The sequence below is a fragment of the Lissotriton helveticus genome, chromosome 2_1 (genome assembly GCF_964261635.1).
Source record: "Lissotriton helveticus chromosome 2_1, aLisHel1.1, whole genome shotgun sequence".
NCBI lineage: Eukaryota > Metazoa > Chordata > Amphibia > Caudata > Salamandridae > Lissotriton > Lissotriton helveticus.
The window spans coordinates 1114915748-1114937280 of NC_136059.1; the positions used below are offsets into that span (position 1 = coordinate 1114915748).

The 21533-nt window shown below is 43.8% G+C and overlaps 1 protein-coding gene across 6 annotated transcripts in view; it reads left to right on the plus strand.

The window, feature by feature from the left end:
- Positions 1-21533, plus strand: part of PDE5A (phosphodiesterase 5A) — an 869998-nt gene that overhangs the window by 792402 nt on the left and 56063 nt on the right. For all 6 annotated transcript variants that reach the window (XM_078675926.1, XM_078675927.1, XM_078675930.1 and 3 more), the window contains exon 18: positions 17587-17650. In XM_078675926.1, the coding sequence (XP_078532052.1) occupies positions 17587-17650 (64 nt within the window). The remainder of the gene's footprint in view (positions 1-17586; positions 17651-21533) is intronic.

The window sequence follows — 21533 nt, forward strand, 5'->3', positions numbered from 1 at the left end:
ATCGGTAGCTTGAAATACTTGCTCTAGAGAACCTTGTTCTGGTGCTGGAAGATGAAAAACTTTCTTGTGTTCTGGACGTGAATGTCGGTCGGGAAGTCTAGATTTACCTACATACGCTATTCTGGCGGTATTCTCGTCTTCTACCTCTTCAGTAGGAGAGTCGTCTTCTTTCTCGGACACTTGTGCTGCTTTACGTTGCTCGTGCAACCTTATTATTTCCTTACGAATTTTCTTGTACATACTCTCTATACTACTGAGTGTCTTGTGTCTACCCTCGGCTATATGATCACTCCACTTTGTCAGAACTCTCATTTCGATCGGATCCTTAGTCGGATAATCTTGTTCCCTTATTAAACAATTGATTAGAAACTTTAATAGCATGAGCTGAATCTCAGCTTTCCATGACTTCACCAATACTTTCTGGATCATCCCCTGTACGGATGAAACGATACATTCTGTCTAGATATTCTTTCATATTCGGTAGGGTGTCCAAATATTCGGTCACCCGTCTTACACGCAATGAATATATGACCATACCATCATCGCCTGGGACTGGATCATAACGGCATTCTGTAAGAGCTCGTTTGATATCTGTAACTGACTGATTTTTGGGCGACCGCTGTAACGCTCGGGCATGTAGCTCGAGTAATGTCACACGTCTGTGTTGAGGCGGGGTTCCAGGAGGACTTCCCCCCGAGGCCCCTAAACTAGAATCGTCGACGGGTATTGTACGTGCTGGCAGAGTGACTGATGTAGCGGGAACTTGTACTATGGGCTGGTCCGGGGGTACCGTAACAGGTGCTGTAACAGGTGCCCCGGTGGCTGGAGGAACAGGAATTACATTATTTATGGGAGCTGGCGGAACAGGATTTGCATATTCTGGGACTGTATCGTCCAAATAGGACGAGAGAAAAATATCAGCTGCGGTCGGTTTGTGACGTAGCTTAATCGGAACTAATGGCGGCGGAAAATTACATGGTGCTTCTGGGGTTGCTTTTGGCAAACCCTCGGCAAGAAGAGGATACATACCCTTAATGAGGGCATTTCTCTGTCTGTCTGACTGTTCGGCTTTAACTCGTTCACCTATTTCGATTAATTCCCTTTCTTGGGCTCTTTCTGAGGATTCCCTACTTAATTCTGTCTTTCTGATTTCTTTTTCGGTTCTTTTATGAGATTCTTTGCGCCATAACTCGATGGCATCTTTCTGGGACTGTCTGGCTTTCTTTTTCCATAATACTTCTTCTACTCGCATGATGCACTCGGCATCCCACGTACCTGATACGGGCCATCTATACTTTTCTTCTAATTCTTTGGTGTACTCCACCCATAAGTCTAGATATAATATGGCACTTATGCCATGCTTATGATACATAAAATGACCTGGACTGTCCCTAGGCGGGACAGGAACTGCTTCTTCGAGCAGACCTTTTCTAGTTCTTAACTGGCGTAACTTCGTGAACAGAGGCATAACTAAGACTGGAATCTGGACACAATACAATACACGATAAACACAATAATAACTTTAAGAAAAACAAATCACTCATACCACGACATTGAAAACACATGAAATAACATTTAAAATAACAGTTTGGACAGAATATTACCTGAAATACTGAAAACAGAACACATGAATTTCTCGAGAACAGAACTTACTAGAACAGAAACTTTACTAGAATGACTGGATGCACTGCTAAAACAGCACGAAACTTACCGGTCCCATAAAGAGACACGTCAGGACCCGCATCCACCTAGGTGGACACTTCGTGTTGGATCTGTGTACCCAAACCCACGGACCAGAGACAAATTACTTTGACCCTGTCTAGATACTACCCCAGCAACGGTACTCACCGGGCAGCAAGAACGGAAGGCCTCGGACTGGACTGGACTGCTACGACGACGGATGGACGAACTTCGGACTTCAGTTACAGGTGGGCCTCCGGATACCTCGGACCTTGGACTCTCGGCTTGGGCTCTGGTCGGGACTCGCCGCGTTCCTCCACCGCCTCGTCTGGACGCTGGACCGCAACCTCCGTCTCCTCCGTGGGCCTGAGGGATACTTGAAGCAGAAATATCTGCACGTGCACGGTATGGTTCCGTCACGGCTGCAGAGGATCAGGGGGCCTGCGTGGCTTCTCCGGCGCGTGGGGAAAGGGCAAGTCCCTATTCGGGCGCCATTATGTGGTAAATAAATAATTTATTACCGGATCTATTTTTGACTATAATCAATAAACAGGTAGCTCAATAAATAAGATCAAGATTCGAGGTAGCTGAAGTTGACAGGCTTTAATCAAACATAAAGGACAGGAACAGGACAGCCTGTACAGGAATATGATGGATGGCCCCGACAGCTGTCGGGCAGGATCTGGGAATTGGCTAGCAAACTTTAATATCCGTGCACAATATATATATCAAAATAATTGCATTACATTCAATACAGTAGGCGTAGCAGTAGGCGGGGTTTGTAGCAGTCGCGAAAGATAAGGGCAAAACTGATGCAACAAGAAGGCGTGTACAGGGCGTATACATAGACATGTGATGTAAACGTAACAGAATATGTCATAAAAGGGGCGGAAACATGGAGGGGGCTACCTGAGCAGCTGGGACCTCTAACCTAGTGGTGCGCGCAAACTGGCAATGACGTGTTACCAGGGAGAACTGGGGGCTATGACTTCTGCGCTAGAAGAGGAGACTAAAGTCTGGAGTGTCAGAGCGACATGTACCCAGGCATATCTAGTATCTGTTGTTTAGAGTACATGTTGATAGAATCCAAAAGTTATCAGGGCAAAGGCTAATAGACTTTAAGACTGGTGCATGCATAATTCTATATGTAGTGCGTGTGTGAGGAATATTCTATGAATATTAATACAGTATTTCTCTTACATGGAGACATAAAGGCTAGACCATGCCGGAGACTATTGATGCGATTCAGTAGCTTAGGAATGCAGAGAAGGAGGGCTGAACTGATAACTAGAAACATAACATATTCTTGGCAGACTGGGAGGCAGAGCCAGGCCGGGCCGGGCACTGCGAGGCATGAAAGTAAGCTAAGGGTCAGGGATACAGGTGGGGGCTGTATCGCTCCTCGGAGAGGGTTCAGGAAACAGGAGCTGAATCTGAGTCCGGGCCCTTTTGAGGCCTAGAAACGGGGACAATTCAATGAATTAACGTGCACACTGTAAAATGTGGCAACGTAGGTTTACATGGGCCTAATATTCGTTGCTTTCACGAAGACTGGAAACTGGCATACTAGAGATGGACACAACTGTAATTGCGTCTTTAATCGATCAGAAGGGAATACATGCATATCGATCATACACATATAACATAAGATGGGGAACACGTAGGCACATACAACATGGCAAAATTTACTTTTCCACACAGGGCTTTAAGTGGGATCAAAAAACTGGGGGAGGGTCTCACGAAGGGGTGTGGCCAATGCAATTAAGGGTGTGGCTTAAAACACGTAAGCTAAAAATCTGTGCTTAGCATAGTGTGCTGCCTGACTTGTCTTTTGCTGTTTCTGTCATTGCATCCAGATATTTAATACAACAAGCAACATCATATCTACAACAAGTCAGGACTATTGGCTTTGTCACTCGTTGTTATTTTCAGAAAATAAATAAGCAGCAACTACGGCTTGTATATAATATTGAAAAAGCTTCCACCTTAAGCCCTGGTGACACCATGACAATGTTGCTTCTCCTGAGTTTCAAAAAGAGAATGGAAATCCAGAGACAAAATGACTCTCTTTAGAGAATTTCTCTTCCCCTACAATGCTCACCTGGCATGACGTCATGCTGTAACTTATCCACTAGTGAGAATTGAGCAGTATGAGCAGCGCACATGATGTGCCTGCTGTCACTGCAGTCTGGAAAAAAATGGACCGTCTGTGCCAGGGCACAAAATAGAGCCCGATAGAGACCTGTTTCGAGGCCCCCTTTAAAAAACTGCCGGTGCTCAGCACTGGTGAGACCCGGCCCACTTAAAGCCCTGGGTATGCCTAAATAAAGGCTGTTACAGTAGTCCAACATTTAGGTTATGAGCACAAAAGCTACAGTTTTCCTTGCGACTAGAGGGAGAAAATCATTTTTTGGGGTGATTTCATGAAAGAAAAACATGTACCTTCAACTGACAGGACTTGTGGCCGAAAGGTCAACACATTATCAAATTGACTCTGTAAGGTTTCTATGAATACTATATTTCTAGGGTATGCCAGAAAAACCTTATCCTTAGAAATACATTCAACTTTGTGAATGGAACAGTGACTTTGCAAAATATTTTTTCTGCCATGAAAAGAAAATTTCCTTGTGGAAATCCTTCTTCCTTTGCACCCTCATAACATTTAGGGGGGTTGCTTCTATCATTTCCACTCGGACAGACTAGCACCAACAGTCTGCTGGTAGGTATATTCTTCTATTTCAATAGGTTGATATCCAAATAGAAATCCTGATGTTGTGAATCACAATATACCTATTAGAAGTGGAGGTACAATTTTCTTGTGCCAGTAGTTGAAACTTTGACAATTGGTACTCTAGTGCATAGTGCATCCAGTACTGTAGATCATGATGGGGGCAGATATTGGTGTTTTGTTACTCATTAGCGTTTGCAGTCAGCACCAGTGTCCAACATTACTCGGTTTGTGACACCTTTTCTGTCCACCCTATACACACACTACATTCACAATAATGCTTAGTTTGTTTCATTTAGGGAAGTACAGTGTGCACTTATTACTGAAGAGGTAACAACAAAAAAGGAATAATGTGAGGTGATTGTGAAAACTGGAAAATGCACATCCTCCCCACATGTTTAGAAGACTATTGAAACATTAGATTGACAGGGGACTTTAAAAATGATAATTTGGGCATGGAAGGGTCTGTGGTCACAATATAAAGTAAAAAGTCTTATGTATGTATATACATAATATATATATAAACAACATCAGGGTAAAATGACTAAAATCTATCTGCCATTCAGCTTGATTAATAATGATTCCCTTTGGTCCTCAGTAAATCAGCATTGTGCCATGCATGGACCATCAAGGCTTACAGACTTTCTGTGGTGGAAATTGGCTTACTGTTTAAAGGGAGGCAGGTGAAACCTTACTGAACCGGCAACCACAATTTTTGTGAGAGTGAAGTCATAAGCAATCCCAGACTAACCTTTGCTCAAACCTCTGGTAGCTTGGCTCAAAAGCAGTCAGGCTTAACTTAGATGCAAAGTGTAAAGTATTTTTGTATCACCTCAAAAAGTAATAAAGTGAAAACACAACTCAAGAAAAATCCCACACCAATTTAGAAAAAATAGAGTAGAATGTAATATATTATTTGAGATCAAAACAACAAAAATCAGATCAATAGAACAGAAGATAGCAATTTAAAAGATTTAAAATAAAATATTGCAGAGAAGCACAAAGCACCAACTGTGGTTATTTGATCGTACCAGACCGGGACTAAGTCACAAGTTAAGGCCGATTGCGATGAAGCATGGGCTGGATAAGTTCCTTAATTCCTGGTTTGTGGAGCATGTTGAGATTTTGCGTCGAGTATGCATTGCGCAGCAGCGTGGCAGCGCTGCCGAGTCCTGCGTCATCATCGAGGATGCTGCCGACGACGGGCTTGTGATATGAAGTCCTGTGTTGAAGATGTGTCGTGCACCAGCAGTTCTGAAGAAGCTGCAAAGCTGTGAAGCAAAATCCTATGTCGGCATCGATGGTGCCATTGATGAGGGGCTTGGGATGTGAATGCCTGCGTCGAGAATGTGCGACTCAACGGTGGTTCTGAGGAGATTGCGGGCTGCAATGTGAGGTGTAGCGCCGGGGATGCGTTGCACTGCAGAGGTTCTGAAGCAGCTCTGATGAGATGCATTACACTGCATCAGTTCTGCTTACAGGACCATAGCTGGGCTGGCAGAGCACCGTCAAGCCCACTTCCAAGGGTTCAAGACTGGGGCGGCACCACTTGTAGGGCAGGAGCCACAGCAAGTAGAGTCCAGGTGCTCAGTTCATGGTAGCTGGAGCCTTTTCTGTCCCTGACGCTCTGATCAGGAGACCAGCCAACTACTCCTTGGAGTCACTCTGGTGATCCTGGGATCAAGATGCGCATCCAGTCCTTGTTACTCAGGCAGCATGGCAGCAGAGTAGCAGTCTGTTAGAAATGGGGTGTCTGGTTGGCAGACGTAGATTGGCACAGAGCATTCAGGCTTATCTAAAGAGGCAATGTGTAAAGTATTTGTCCAACACACATAGTAACACAATGAAAACACCACAAAAAGACTCCACACAGTTTTAGGAAAATAGATTATGATTTTATAAATAATTCAAGACCAAAACAAAAAAAATCCAAAAAGTAGATGTTGAGTTATGAATTTTTAAAGACCAAAAAGAGTTTCTTGCTTAGAAGCAATAAGCAGCACTAGGAGTTATCTGGTCGCACTGGACCGGGGCAAAGTAAACAGTTCAAGCTGACAGCAATGGAGCGCAGGCCGGGGACAAGAGCCTCACAGACCCGGTGAACTGAGTACCTTGATCTGGCCGCAAGCAGCGAGTTGCTTGATGCAGACGAGCAATGTGCCTATGTCGGTCCCGCATCACCTCGATGCGTCGATTTTCTTCACGCAGTGGTGGCAATGTGTCGGGTCTGTTGAGCGAGGTGCTGGTTTCAAGTGTGGCGGTTCCAAAGACGCAATGCGTGGTTAATCCACACTAGAGGGGCAATGCGTTGATCTTCACGCAGTGACGGCAATGCATTGGTTCTGAAGCAGTGGTTCCGGACATGATGCAGCAGTTCCAAGTGCAATGCGCTGGGTGCTACTCCCGCAGCAGGGTCAATGAGCCTGTTCTGCTGCATGCAGACTGGAGATATGTTGATTTCTCTGCTGCAAGTATCTGGGTCTACTTCCAGTGAATCAGGCACAGGAACAAGGGTAGAGATTTTAATATTCTTGAGTCTCAAGCAACAGGGGGCAAGCCAACAAGCTCTTGGCGATCACTTCAGTTCTAAGGCAGTCAGAGTCTAGCTCTCCTCAGCAGGCTCAGAGAGCAGCTATCAGCAGGGCAGCACAGCAGAAAAGCAAGCATTCCATGCCAGCAGTCCTACAGAGTTTCAGTCAGCACAGCAGTTCTTCTGACAGAGTCCATTTGTAGGTCTAGAAGTGTCTGATTTGTTGGGCTCAGAGACCCAGCACTGATATGCAAATGTGCCTTTAAAGTGGAGGTGACTTCAATAAAGGGGCTTTGAAGATCACAAGTATCCTTTCTTCCTCAGCCCTGGCTGCAGACTATCTGTGGGGTGTACCTATTCAGATGTGAGTGTCAGACCCTCCCTCCCGTCAATCAATCAATCAATAAATCATTTATAAAGCATGGCAAATCACCTGTGAGTGTCTCGTGGTGCTGGAGATATTGGCTGCTGTGTGATGGATATAATTCGAACATCCAGGTCTTGAGCCTGAATTTCCGAAGCGATGGGGTGGTCCTGAGGTGCAGGGGAAGGGCGTTCCATGTCCTGGCTGACAGGTGCAAAAAAGAGCATCCTCCACTGTTGTTTAAGTGGACCCGGGGGGGAGGGGGTGTCTGCAAAAAAGGGGGAGGCCGATTGGAGGTGTTTGGTCGGTTGGTAAAAGGTCAGGCAATTATTGAAGTATGCTGGTCCTTCATTGTGTAGGGCTTTGTAAGTGTAAGTCAGCATCTTGAACTAGCATCTCTTTCGTAGCGGGAGCCAGTGTAGTTTCCTGAGGTGGGGTGTGGTGTGGGTCCTTCTGGGGTGGTCGAGCATGAGTGTTGCCGCTATGTTTTGTATTGTCTAAAGTCTCTTTAGGAGGAGTGCCATGATTCCTACATAGAGTGTGTTTCCGTAGTCCAGCCTGCTGGTGATGCGGGCCTATTTGGCGGTCCTTCTATTGTTGACTGGGAGCCACCTGCAGATCTTGAGGAGCATGTGGAAGGTTTGGAAGCAGGCAGGTGAGACTGTGTTGACCTGTTTTTTCATCGAGCGCTTGCGGTCTCAAATGATGCAGAGGATGCAGGAATAGTCTGTCGGAGCCAGTTGTGGGCTGAGATTCTCAGACCACCATGCGTCGTTCCAGGGTGAGGTATTGTTCCGAGAGATGAGGCCCGCCGTCTTGTCCATGTTGAGTTTGGGACACTTGTCTTTCATCCATTTGCCGATGTTCAACATGCAGGTTTGGAACTTGGCTCTGGTGGTGGAGGGGTCTTCGGTCAGTGAGATGAGGATCTGGGCGTTATCAGCATAGGGATGATGTTGAGTCTGTGTGATCTGACAATGTGTTTCAGGAGAGTCATGTAGATGTTGAAGAGATTGGGGCTGAGGGACTCCGCAGATGATCTTCTTGAGCTCTGATCTGAATGGTGGGAGACGGATCCTCTGGGCTCTTCCAGAGAGGAATGGTGTGATTCATTTGAGGGTGTGTCCCTGGATTCCAATGTGGTTGAGTTTGTTGATAAGTATGTAATGAGAGACTGTGTTAAAAGTGTCTGACAAGTCCAGGAGGATGAGGGCCGCCATTTTGCTGCGGTCCAGGGGGGCCTGATGTCGTCCGTGGCTGCTATCAGGGTTGTCTCAGTGCTGTGGTTGATTCGAAATCCGGATTGGGAGAGGTCGTAGAGGTTGTGGTGCTGCAAGTGATGGGTGAATTGCCGGTTGATCGCTTTCTCAAGGACCTTTGTTGGAAACAGGAGCTGAGAGATGGGTCGGTAGTTCTTAGGTTCGACTGGGCAGTCAGATGTGTTTTTCAGTAGGGGGTCCTACCTCAGCATGTTTCCAGTTCTCAGGGAAGGAGGCTGATATGATGAAGTTGTTCAGGACCTTTCTGAGTTCATCTCTTATTGTCTTGGTTCCAAGGTTAAAGACGTGGTAGGAGCAGGGGCCCGTGGGTGCTACCAAGTGCACTGAGTTCATGATGGAGATGGTGCCTTGAGTGGTGAAGATGTCCGATTCAGTGCAGAGGTGTTCGTGGTTTGTGTTCGTAGGTGTGAGCTGGTTGATATTGTCGTGGTGGAGGGTCTGGGTTTTCATAGATGGCTGAGATCTTGTCATGGAAGAAATCTGCCAGGGTGTTGCACAGTTCTTGGGAGGGTGTGATGTCATTCTCTGCGGCAGTGGGATTGGAGAATTCCATCACGATGGTGAAGATTTAAATGCTGAGGGTTGTGCTAGCTTCAATGTGGTCTTCTAGTGCATTCCTCTTCATTTGTTTCAGGAGGCAGTCATACTGTTTGTGAACTGTCTTGAAGGCGGTACTGTCTTCTGTTTTTATGCTGGTGCGCCACTTCCTTTCTAATTGCTGGCTGATGCGTTTGGTGGATTTCAGTTCTACTGTGAACCATCTGGCTCTTTTGATTGGTCCTTTTGTGTTGGCTGTTTTTGTGGGGGTGATTGTGTCAGCGCATTGCATTAATTCTGTCATCCACGGGGAGAAGTGTTTTGCTGCTTGTTCTGTGTTGGGTGTTGAGTTTGGGAGGTGGGAGCAGAGAGCGTTGTTCCACTGGTCTTCCGATATCCTTTTCCATTCTCTTTTGCATGGAACTGGGGGGCACGCTTCCGGTGTTGGTAGGTCTAGAGATGGTGAAGTGGATGCTGTAGAGGTCAGTCTGGGTAGGCTGGGTGGTGTGGTTGTATTTAACTCTGTCGCTGGAAGTGAAGATGGACCAAGTATATGTCCTGCAATGTAGGCAGGGTCGGTGACCAGTTGTTTGAGTCCAATGTTGTTCATGCTCACCAAGAGGTAGGCTGTGCTAGCATCATTAGGGGCATTGAGGTGAAAGATGAGATCCCCAAGGAAGGCGTAGTGCTTGGAGTCGATGGTGATTGAGCTATGAGGTCCGGGATCGCATTGCTGAAGCTGGGAAATGGTCCTGGTGGTCTGTAGGCGAGGGTGATTCTGATGGTGCTTTTCATCTGTGTGTTGTTGATTGTTGAGATGTTCCATTATGAGGGTTGGGTCGTCTGGTGAGGTCGTGCACCGTATACTGTCCTTGTAGATGATGGCAATTCCACCTCCATGTTTGTTGGTTCTGTCCTGGTGTATTATTTTGTATCCTTCGGGGGTGGCGGAGGCATGGTTCAGCCAGGTGGGAAAGACAACTTCCAGGGTGAGGAATGAGACTGTGTCCCAAATCTCCATGGCGTGGTTGCAGAGTGATTGTGTGTTGAGGAGTATGTAATGGAGGTTGTCTGAGGTGGTCCCGGTTCAACATAGGAGGCTGCTCAGAAAGAACCATCAGAATGCACATTAGAACTGTTATCACCTAACCTCCCTGTGCTTGTGGCTTTCTAGAGGGAATGCACAAAGTATAGCTGTCACCCACCCCAGGTGTGTATTGGAGACAGGCTGCATGCACACAGAGCAGTGAGAGCAGAGAAACGTCCACTTTCTAAATGTGGCATTTGTAAAACAGTGATGTTATATCCAAATTTACCCGTAAAGAGCATTTATCATTAGCATTCCAAAGATATAAACATTATGCAGCTACTCCTTTCTAATCAAGAATTACGCTTTAAAAGTGTATTAAGGAATTCCATGTAAGAAGAGTAGGCCTCAAAGTAGTGAAAAACAAATTTGGGTTTTTGTCACTACCAGCACATGAAAAACGTATCAGTACATGTCCTACTTTTTACTTAAACAGCACCATGACCTATGGGCTACCTGGGACTTACCTTAGGGGTGACTTATGTGTAATAAAAGGGTCATTCAAGGCTTGGTAAGTAGCTTTAAATGCAAAGTCGAAGCGGCAGTAAACTGCACACAAAGGCCCTGCAATGGCAGGCCTGAAACAGGGTTGAAAGGCCACTTGTGTGAGTGACAAAATCAGTGCTGAAGAGCCTACTAGTAGCATTTACTTTACAGGCCCTGGGTATAAGGTATACCACGTTAAAAGGTACTTATAGATACATTGAATATATCAATTGGGTATGAACTAATGTTACCATGTTTAAAGGAGAGAGCACATTCACTTTAGCACTGGTTAGCAGTGGTAAAGTGCTCAGAGTCCTAAAGGCAACAAAAACAAGGTCAGAAAAAGATTAGGAGGAGGCAAAACGTTTGGGGTCACCCTTCAGAGAATGGCATTTTCCAACACAGTCCTTCTTGCAGAAGAGCACAACTGTGCTTCTGAGTCTTCCACATGTCCAGAGGTGTACTGAAGAGTTGGGTCTGAGGGTCCATTAGCTAGACCTAGTGCTGTCCTTGAAGTAGGAAAAGTTTCTAGAGGTGTTTGGAATTTCCTGTGTTCCTGCCCTGACCCCAGCTTGTCTGGGAGGTCACCAAAGACTATAGACAAAACCCTTTGGGAGTGTGCTGTGCAGAGCCTTTGTGGTGTGCAAGTGGTGTAGGGGCAGCTCCTCCCCCTCATCAAGTCAGAGAAGGCCCATCCTGCCAGCTACTATTCACCTTTATCTCACTGTCTGGGAGCAACACACAAGCACTAACTGCCAGCTACACCTAGTCACGTGACTCAGGATACAGGCAGCAGACACCAAATGGCTGAGAAAAGCAAATGCCAACTTTCTAAAAGTGGTATTTTCAGGCTTGTGTCTTAGAATTTAACTTAACAATTAAAAAGGGCTTTACATGGAAATACTTTAGGCAACAATATCGAAATTTCTACCGTCTCCCAGTTAAAAGTTAACACTTATAAATTCTAATAAGGTAACCACACAGTATTCAATTGGAGAGGTAGGTCTTGCAGTAGCGAAAAACAAATTACAGGACTTTTTCACTGTCAGGACATGTAAAACCTAAAAGTACATGCCCAACTTTTTAAATACACTGCACTCTGCTCTCTGGACTATTTAGGGCCTACCCAAGTGGGGGCTTATATGTATTAAAAAGGAAGGTTTGGGCCATGGCAAAAGGTTTATTTTGCCTGGGCAAAATGCCAGTTTTAAAACTGCACACTCAGGCTGCAATGGCAGGCCTGAAACATGTGTGAAATTAATGCTTTCTTCATATACTCCAATACTGACCGTGATATTCAAATGTGGTGTTTCCCCTTTTCTTGCCTCCTTCTTGTAATTTATTTTACATGCTAGTAATTGTCTTTGAAGCATTACCTGTTGAGACATTTGCCTGGGTCTCAACTGAATTCATGGGTTTCCCCTGTTGACTTTTCTGGCAAACCTACTAGTAGGATTTAATTTACAGGCCCACGGTCCTTGTAGTACCACTTTATTAGAGACTTACTTGTAAATTAAATGTGCCATTTGGGTGTAAGCCAGTTTCACCATGTTTAAAGGAGAGAGTGCACATACTTTCGCACTGGTTAGCAGTGGAAAAATGAGAAAAGCAAAAACGGAGGTGTAAGGCAAAAAGTTTAAAGGAAGCTCACCCTAAGGCTGACAGGTCTAACAGCATGTATCATCTGAGGATCACAGAAGCTATTGTATGTGACTACATAGCAATGCAAAACAGAGATACATTTATACGTAGTAAAGGTCCAAGAAAATGCAAAACTGGTAACAGCTTACCACTTGATACAAAGTAAATAATTATAACTCTGGTGATCTACTTTGTTAATTTCAACACTCATTTTCCAAGACCTGCAACTCAGGCAGCAGGTTGAGGTAGTGTCTGAGTTGGAACATGTCAGTTGTGACTGATAAACTCTATTTAGATATCGGCACAGACACTGTAACCATCTACCAACAAGTGAATCCATCCAGCATATAAAGCAATACCACCTTCATTCCGGGACTAAACTAAGAATGCGGATATAAAGCAATCATCAGTGGAATCTGTGACAACTTTTTCAAGGACTTTAGTTATGAAAGGCAATATGGCAAATAGTCTAAAGTAAAAAAGAACATTACTATCTAACACATTCCATCAAAAGAGAATTAAAAATCGCTTTCAGAATGGAAGGATGGTTAGCACATGTGGTAAGTGAATTAGTGCTTGGAAACACTATTTACGCAAGAGTGGCGCTATGCTGATGATGGAGCGGTTCCGTCATGGCCCGCCCGACGCGCCTGCGCGGTGCTGATTTCGCGCCTGCGCGGCGCGTTCTATTGAGCTGGCGGGGCCATGACGGAACCGCTTCGTCATCAGCACAGCTCACCCGAGGCTGGTGACGGAGCAGTTCCGTCACCAGCGTGTGAGCGCCGCGCGCCCCCCCCGCCCCCTTAGCGCTGCGGCAGAATAGCCGCCGCAGCGAAGGTGTTAATGTTTTAATCAACTGAACTGTCTTATCACATTCCATGATCTTAAAGTGGCTTTCCCTAATGTTGATAAACTATCAGGAGGAACTAAGAAGAGCACAACTCAGGGTGGACCTGAAAAAAGCTAGGATGTTTTTACCAATCTCTGTAAATAATGTATCCATGAACTATTTAGGCTATCTAACCAGGTGGTTAAAAAGTGCCTTTACATGAAACCACAAGAACGCATTACATCCAACATAGAAGGGCTCAACTGACCCTTTCTGGAGAGCAGAATAAAACTCAAAATCCTCTGTCTTACTTATTAGTGCTTCTTGAACCAATCATGAAAATACTTACTCAGAAAATACCCAATGTTTGTTCCCGCTATTGAATATTCAGGTCTTGATATCGTTCAGTCTAAATTCAAGCTATTCAAACATGGAGGCAGAATACTAGCGTTCAAACCAGACCTTATCTATTTGGGAAATACCCAAGAATGGTATGTATTTGTGTAACCTTTGACTGCTCATATCAGTCAATGAAATTGGCCCATTAGCCCCATGTATGCCTCCTCTGCACAAGGCACTTTGACATTTTATTAGAAGTGGGGGAGCGTTATCATTTTGGAAGTTAGTTGCCAAAAAATGACAAGATCTCAAAATAGAGAGTGATTACATTATTCTGCAACCTGTATGAGTAGAATACCAAGGAAATGTTTGTTGGCAATATATTTTATTAAGGTTTTACACTTGGCAAACAATCACAGATTAGGAACAGTACATTTCAGTACATTCTTCTGCAGTAGCAAAGCTAACATTATTTTGGGGATAATAATTTTGATCCAGGCAGAGATAAGGTAGTCAGAAATTGTAACTACCCAAGTTAAGAATTTAGTTACATTTTTAATTCAGTTTAGTTTGAATCAACCAAGAACCCCAGACCTTCCACAAGTGGCGTGGCCCTAATTGAGATAGATACAAATTAGTGGGCAGGTGTGTCCCACCTCATACATAGAACAATATGAAACTCCTGTAACATTCTATGCAACGCGGAGTAGAAGTTTAAGAACTTTGGTAGGAATAGCTCTTAGTAGATAGTCATGGGAGTCCTTTTCAACATTTATCTGGCTTAAATTCGAGGAATGTATTTGGCAAAATGTCTTTCTATCCTTGGTGAAAGCATGGTACTGTGAATCAACATAAATCAGTTCTCCACTTTAACCATAATAGCTACAGGATCCTAATGGCATGAAAGCAAGTATTATATGCTTGCTTCATCTACTTTATTTCCTCTATCCACAAAGATGGCATGGTAAATGTATAAAGCAAATGTATGTCATGGTGCTAAATGAGGGTCTTTTGACATTTATCATTGGACTTCATCTTGAAACACTGTGGCAGACCACAAATAGCATTTCTGATACACGGATGGGATTCTTGTCTAGATTGGTCCTCGACAATGATGCATTCAAGCTCCTACTCTCCTTAAAACATATGTGACTAACCACTCGATGCACTACTACGCCCGTGATTAAACCCCCCTAAGTTAGGATATACGAGCCTCTTGGTTAGTGCCTAAATTGTAAAGAATAGGTGCCAGTGCCAAAGGTCTTTGTGAGAAACCTCCAACCAGCTCTACCGAATGTCAGAGGTGATGAATACCACGGAGGGATCGTCTTGATTACATTCCATACATGTTTAATCAACCACCAGACACGCCCAACACCTTTATCTCACTATTTTAGGTTGTCATCTTTGTTTTCTTTGTTTGTCACTGTTTTTATGTCTTTCTTTCGCACTTTTTTAACCTTTTTTGTGCTGTTCTCACTCTCTGGATCAAAGTCTGTGCAGGTCCCCAATAATGAGTGCTGGTAGTCCCTACCTGCAATCACTGGCTGAAATTAAGCACTGATCTTGGTTCAGCTATATGCAGATGCCCTCACCATCACACCATCCAGAAATAACATTATTTGCAGTCCTGATATTTAGGAGAATTTTAGAAGTGTTGGGTTTAGCACCTCTAAGTACTATGTCCCTTGAAGTATGACTAGAGTTGATTAAAATATCCTATCAAATATATGTGTTCGCTATTGATGAGAATTTGGAAAAATAATTGGATGAATTGTGCAAAACTATTACTAAATTGTAGATGTCTGATTATTAGCATAGAGGCTGGTAAGAGGAAGGTTCTTTTCTACTGCAAATTTCATGACCTTGAGTTAAGTGATGTTCTCCTCAGAAATCAGAGGTACAAAGCAGTTTCACCCCCTACATGAAATCTACTAAACTCGAAACTGGCTGATCTGTAGTGATATCTGTTATATTAATACATGACATATACAAAGAAGGTCTAATTTACAGAATAGCTCTAGGGAAAACTCTGAATACTCCTCTTTGGCACATTTTGCTAACAATCTTGCATGATCCATTTCATGGAGTCAAATCTAATTGGAACTGCAGCTCATTCTGTGTCAGACAATTTGCATGGATTTAAACAGAAATTAGGAAGCCAGGAATTTTAAGACTAACTATTGTAAGGCAACTTGATTCCCGAAGCTCCATTTCCAACCATGACTGATTTGTAAAATGGTGAAAGGTATTACAAACGTGGGTACATTTGAGCCTGCAATTTGCAGGTAGTAGTTGTACCAATAAAATAAACTTTATAATGTATCATATCGACAGACTGGATACGTGCTTGCTTTTCACATTGTACACAACATTTGTAATGTAAATTGAGCTGCTAACTGCTAAAGGTCTGGCCTCTTGTGGATTTCGAATATCTTTTCCTACTTGTGTGTTTTGCTTTTTTATAAGTAGCATGGAACTTTTAGTATTAAAGGTATATGTTACATTTATTTTTAATACAGAATTACCAACATTCAATGCATAAAGGTTAGAACAGTATACTTTTAGCACGTTTCACAGAGACAGAACGCAAACAGAATGCCCCATCAGCAAACGGTGATTCCCGTCATGCATTAGGTATTCAGCATACAAATTTACAAAAAATCTCCAGCAAGCGTCACTAATGCACAGCACAGTTCATACGCAGAAATGTTAACATGTATTTTGTTTAACAACTTAGATTAGCCTCAAAAGAACCACACCAATAAAGGAGTGATGGAGGTGGTTGCTTGGGCAGGAAAGCGCGAAAGGTGGCATAGGCAGAGAGGACCGGGAAGTTAGAAATATGGAGTCAGATGGAAAGTGTTATAGAGCGCTACATGATAGGGGGGGGAGGTAGAAATCAAAAATGACAGAACCTCACTCCACTGATTCAGAGGCAATGCATAAACTAAATTCCCATGCGTTGCCTGATCCACAAATGTATCCAGGGAGCAGGCTCAAAATGTGTCCTTAACAAAAAACAAGAACTACACCCCTGGATATTTGCTGTTCTAATCCAGCCATAGGCTACTCTAAACCCCAGTTCTTAGTTTGTGCCGGGGTTTGCAGGGATGGGCACCAGCGCTCATTTTTGGCGACAGGTCAGTTTTTCAAACCTGACACTTTGGCTCTGAGCAAAAGAGAGAAAGGGAGAAAAGTTAGAAAATAGAGGAAGATAAAGATAGGAAAACAGTGACAACAACAAAAAGTAGGGATGAAAAAGAATATGCAAGTATGAAACGAGGCGATAGGAAGCGAAGGCTGGTGAAAGAAAGACATAAGGTAGACTCAAAAGTAGAGACCATTCATATTCACAAATCCGGTATTTGGCAGCACTCGCAGTGGGCTCCAGATAAACCACTGGGCTTCTGCAATATCTTTTTTTTACTAATAAAGCAATGCTAAACCTCAAATATGTAACTGCTCGTAATAAAGAAGAGACTTCACAAGGATCCTGGTTGTAGAATTTGCTTCCCATGAAACTGCACCGGAATGGACCATTTTTTATTTTTTTTATTTTCTTTGTTACCTCCTCTTTCAGCTAAGTACCAGGAAGATCACAAAGCGGCATTTTCCGTTCTTTAAGTCATTAACTTATTCACTGAGGTAGGAGATGCACAGCTTCTGCACACAAGCTAAAGGAGACTGTTGTGGCAAAAAGAAAATAAAGCAAGAAATTAAAATCAGAAATTCAGTGATACTACTTGTAGTCGAGTATGCTCAATATATGGTGGTCCCAGTGTCAATTCTCCTGTGTAAAATTGTTTATTCTGGCATTTGGCCGCCACATGGACTCCTTGTGAGGCTGGCTGAAACCCTTGTGAGGCTGCCAGACACTCCAACACTGCTTCACTCCCCAGTTTCACCAACTCAGTACGTACTGGAAAATAAAGCATCACTGCTAATGGTCAATGTGCTATAATCGAGTAAAAGGAAAATACATAATTTCCAATTTATTTTCTTTCATAACTAACACTTTGTGGAAACTGTGTTATAAAATGTTATGATTAAATTTACAGAATCATCGTTTTTTTTCCCCACAGAGCGATGCTGATGACTGCCTGTGACGTGTCTGCAATAGCAAAGCCTTGGCCAGTGCAGCAGCGGGTATTTATTTATTGGCAAGCAAGGTTTGCTTGTGTGTATTTATTGCAAAAGCGAAGAGTGTTGAAAAAGCTGCATGTTTGTTGTTACTTGGAAGGGCTGCCCTTCAAGACCATGACATTAACAAAAGGTCTGTCCCATTACTGCCGCCACTAGGTTCTGGTGCTGGGGCTTGAAGTAGTCTTTTGAGCCTCAATCACTCGCATTCCTGCCCTTTGGCTTACTGTTACTCGCTTGCCCTACACATGCTTGCTCCTCCTGGCTCATCTCATCCCCCTTAACTACCCATGTAACAGTCGTTGTTTGCTCTCCAGCTCTAGGTTTTCCATCTGCACACTTTCTTCCTATTCCTGTCATCCATATCTACTCCCTTTCATTCTGTTCCTCGCCTCACTATGGCTTTATCCCATCTCATCTTACACCTTCATCTTCACTTGATTTCCCATCCTACCTTTGTCCCACACATATGCCTTCCTGCTTCTAAATCATTTTTCTGTCTCAGTGTTCCCCAATCCCTTATTTCCCAACGTAACTTGCGTCTTAGCTCTGCTCACCAGTCGATGCTCTGCTCCTGGTTTTACAGGCATGCCTCGAACAAATAGATTCTGATGTAAAATAGAGATAGTTTCTACATACATGTGGCCGGTGATACCTATAAATGGTAGGGTGGCTTCTTCTTGAACATACAGGAGCTGTACTGAGACTCTTGATAATGACTATTACCGTCATAATCCAGTACGGGCATATTTATTTAGGCCAGAGAAGACAGCCAACCAGCATCAGAGAAGACAACCAATCAACATCAGAGAAAACACCCAAGCAGCATCAGAGAAAACAACCAAACAGCATAAGAGAAGACAACCAAACAGCATCAGAGAAAACAACCAAACAGCATAAGAGAAGACAACCAAACAGCATCAGAGAAAACAACCAAACAGCATAAGAGAAGACAACCAAACAGCATCAGAGAAAACAACCAAACAGCATCAGAGTAAAAAAAAACAGCATCAGAGAAGACAACCAAACAGCATCAGAGAAGACAACCAAACAACATCAGAGAAGACAACCAAACAGCATCAGAGAAGAAAATCAGACAGCATCAGAGAAGACAACCATACAGCATCAGAGAAGAAAGCCAGACAGCATCAGAGAAGAAATTCAAAGAGCATCGGAGAAGCCAACCAAATTGCATTAGGCATGTGAAACTGAACATGCAAATTATTATGTTGAAGTCATGTCCTCTCTGTGATCTGCTGTGCCCAAAACAAAAGCATGCTTTTGTGTTTCCCCATTGTTCGTTTCCACTTTAAAACAATAATTTAAGGGCATTTGCACTGTTCATAATTCTTGGTGTCCTTAGATTGTAGTATGGGACCTCTGGTAACAGTCTAAGTACTGCAACCTACTACAGCAAGGACGTGCAACTTACTCGAGGGACCTGTTGTAATGGGTTAAGGTAGTGCAGACTGCTATAGCAAGGTATTATGTCTGACTTGAGAGGCTCTAGTATTGGCCTAAGTTACTGCAGCCTGCATCAGGAAAATACTGATTGCAGCGTTTCAAAACTCTGAGAGCATGCAAATGTGAAAGCCACAATTCACTGAGTGTTGATTGTGTCTTTATTTAAATCATGTTTTTCTGCAAGTGCAGAGTTTGAAAAAGGTAATTAATGAGACTGATCAGGCAATATAAACACGTTTTGCCAGAGCTGATGTGTCTGGCTTGCATTATAAATTTGTATTCCAAACCGAGTGACTTTGGTAATACTTTGTTAAGAAAAGTGAGACCTGCTGACTTTGCCAATGCTTATTTTTTTGTTGATGGAACAGCTCCTTCCCAAATGGAAGAAAGAAAGAGATGCTGAGTGGGTAGTGCCAGAGCTGCAAAAAGACAAGCGTAGTGAGCTACCCCATAGTGCCACCCAAAGACAGCAGTAGTGCAGAAGAAGTGCCAGAAATGTTCTAAAAAATGCATTTGTTGGTAGTGGAGGCAGAACATCCAAATAGCAATATATCATTTACCATTCGCCAGAGCTGTGAGTGAGACAATTAGGACTTTGTAAGTGATCTTTTTACATCGAAGCCTATCAGCTTTCTATTTGCTGGTTTTATTTATTTTAGGCTGCCCAGCTTCAGTTCGTCTCTCCCAAGGAGCAAAACCTTTTCACACTACCTCGCCTTGTTTTCTTCTATGAGTGTTCCTTTCTGTAAGTCTCGTTATCTTGTAACATTTGCTGTAAATGCAAAGACAGAGTTCAGTTGTCAGGCTTTGTCTTCCAAGGAAACTTGATGTTTACTTTTCTTTCTCAAACTTCAAAGTGAGAGGATTTATGTGACAATCTTGCAAGATACTGGAGGTAGGAAAGGTTCTCTTTTAACACACAACAACATTTAATACATTAACTCTGCAAGTATTTCAGAATATGTCAGAATTAGGAAAGCACAAACTAAGTCCTTTTTTTATTAATTCAGGAGTGTCTTGGAAGCAAAGATTTTAGTATGATCAAAACAAATCGATACACTAGGAGATTCCATTTCCACGGGTGATTGTGCGCTGTATAGTTTTATTTGTAAAACTATAGGTCTGTGCCAGTGCAGTTAAATTGAAAATGTGTTGTCTGTTATGGCAGTGTGCTACCATACCATGCATACTCCAGTCTACTCCGCTCCACTGTACTCTGCATCACTGCAAGCCCCTGCACTCTACTTTGCACCACTCTACTTTACACCACGCCATGCCTCTGCACTCTGTGCTACTGCACTCGACTCTGCTCTACACCACTGCACTCTACGCCACTGCACTCTACGCCACTCACGCTATTCCTCTCTACTCTGCAGCGCTCTGCTTTATGCAAATGCACTCTACTCTACACCACTGCACCTTACACCACTCCAGTCTAAGCTACTACACTCTAGTCTGCACAGCCCCATTCTATGCCACTCCGCCCAACAGCACTCTACAACTCTGCACTCGATGCCACTTGACTCTATGCCAATACACTCTATGCGAATGCACTCTACTCTGTACCATTCCACTCTACACCCCTGCACTCTTTGCCAATTCACTTAACACCACTTTAATCTACTCTGCACCACTGCACTCTACACCATTTTGCTCTACGCCATTACACTCTATGCCACTATAATGTATGCCACTGCACTCTACTCTGAAACAATCTGCTCTACTCCACCTCACTTTGTGCAACTCTACTCCACTCTGCTCCACTTTACTGTACACCCCTCCAGCCTATGCCACTGCACTCTATGGCACTTCTCTCTAATATGCACCACTGTGGACTATACCACTGCTCTCTGCTCCACTCTACTCTACGCCACTCTACTCTACATCACTACACTCTACACCAATGCACTCTGCACCACTCTGCTCTGCACTATTGCACTCTCTGTAAGTTAATCTATGCCACTCCACTGCCCTCTATACCACTACACTCTGTAGCACTCCACGCCACAGCACTTTACACCACTCTGCACCACACTGTGCCACTCTGCAACACTCTATGCCACTCTACTCTGCACCACTGCACTACATGCCACTGTACTTTATGACACTGTATTCTATGTCACTCTACTCTGCACAACTCCTCTCTGCACCACTACACTCTATGACACTGCACCCTACTATGCACCATTCCAATTGACGCCACTACATTCTACTGCGTTTCATTATATGCCTCTGAATTCTATGCTGCTTTACTCTACATCACTGCACTCTATCCCACTATTCTCTTCAACACTGTATGCCAGTCCACTCTACTCTGTTCTACACCACTCCATTGTACGCTGCTCTATGTCACTACACTCTACTCTGCACCACTCTACGCCGCTGCACTCTACACTACTCTACGCCAATGCTCTTTATGCCACTG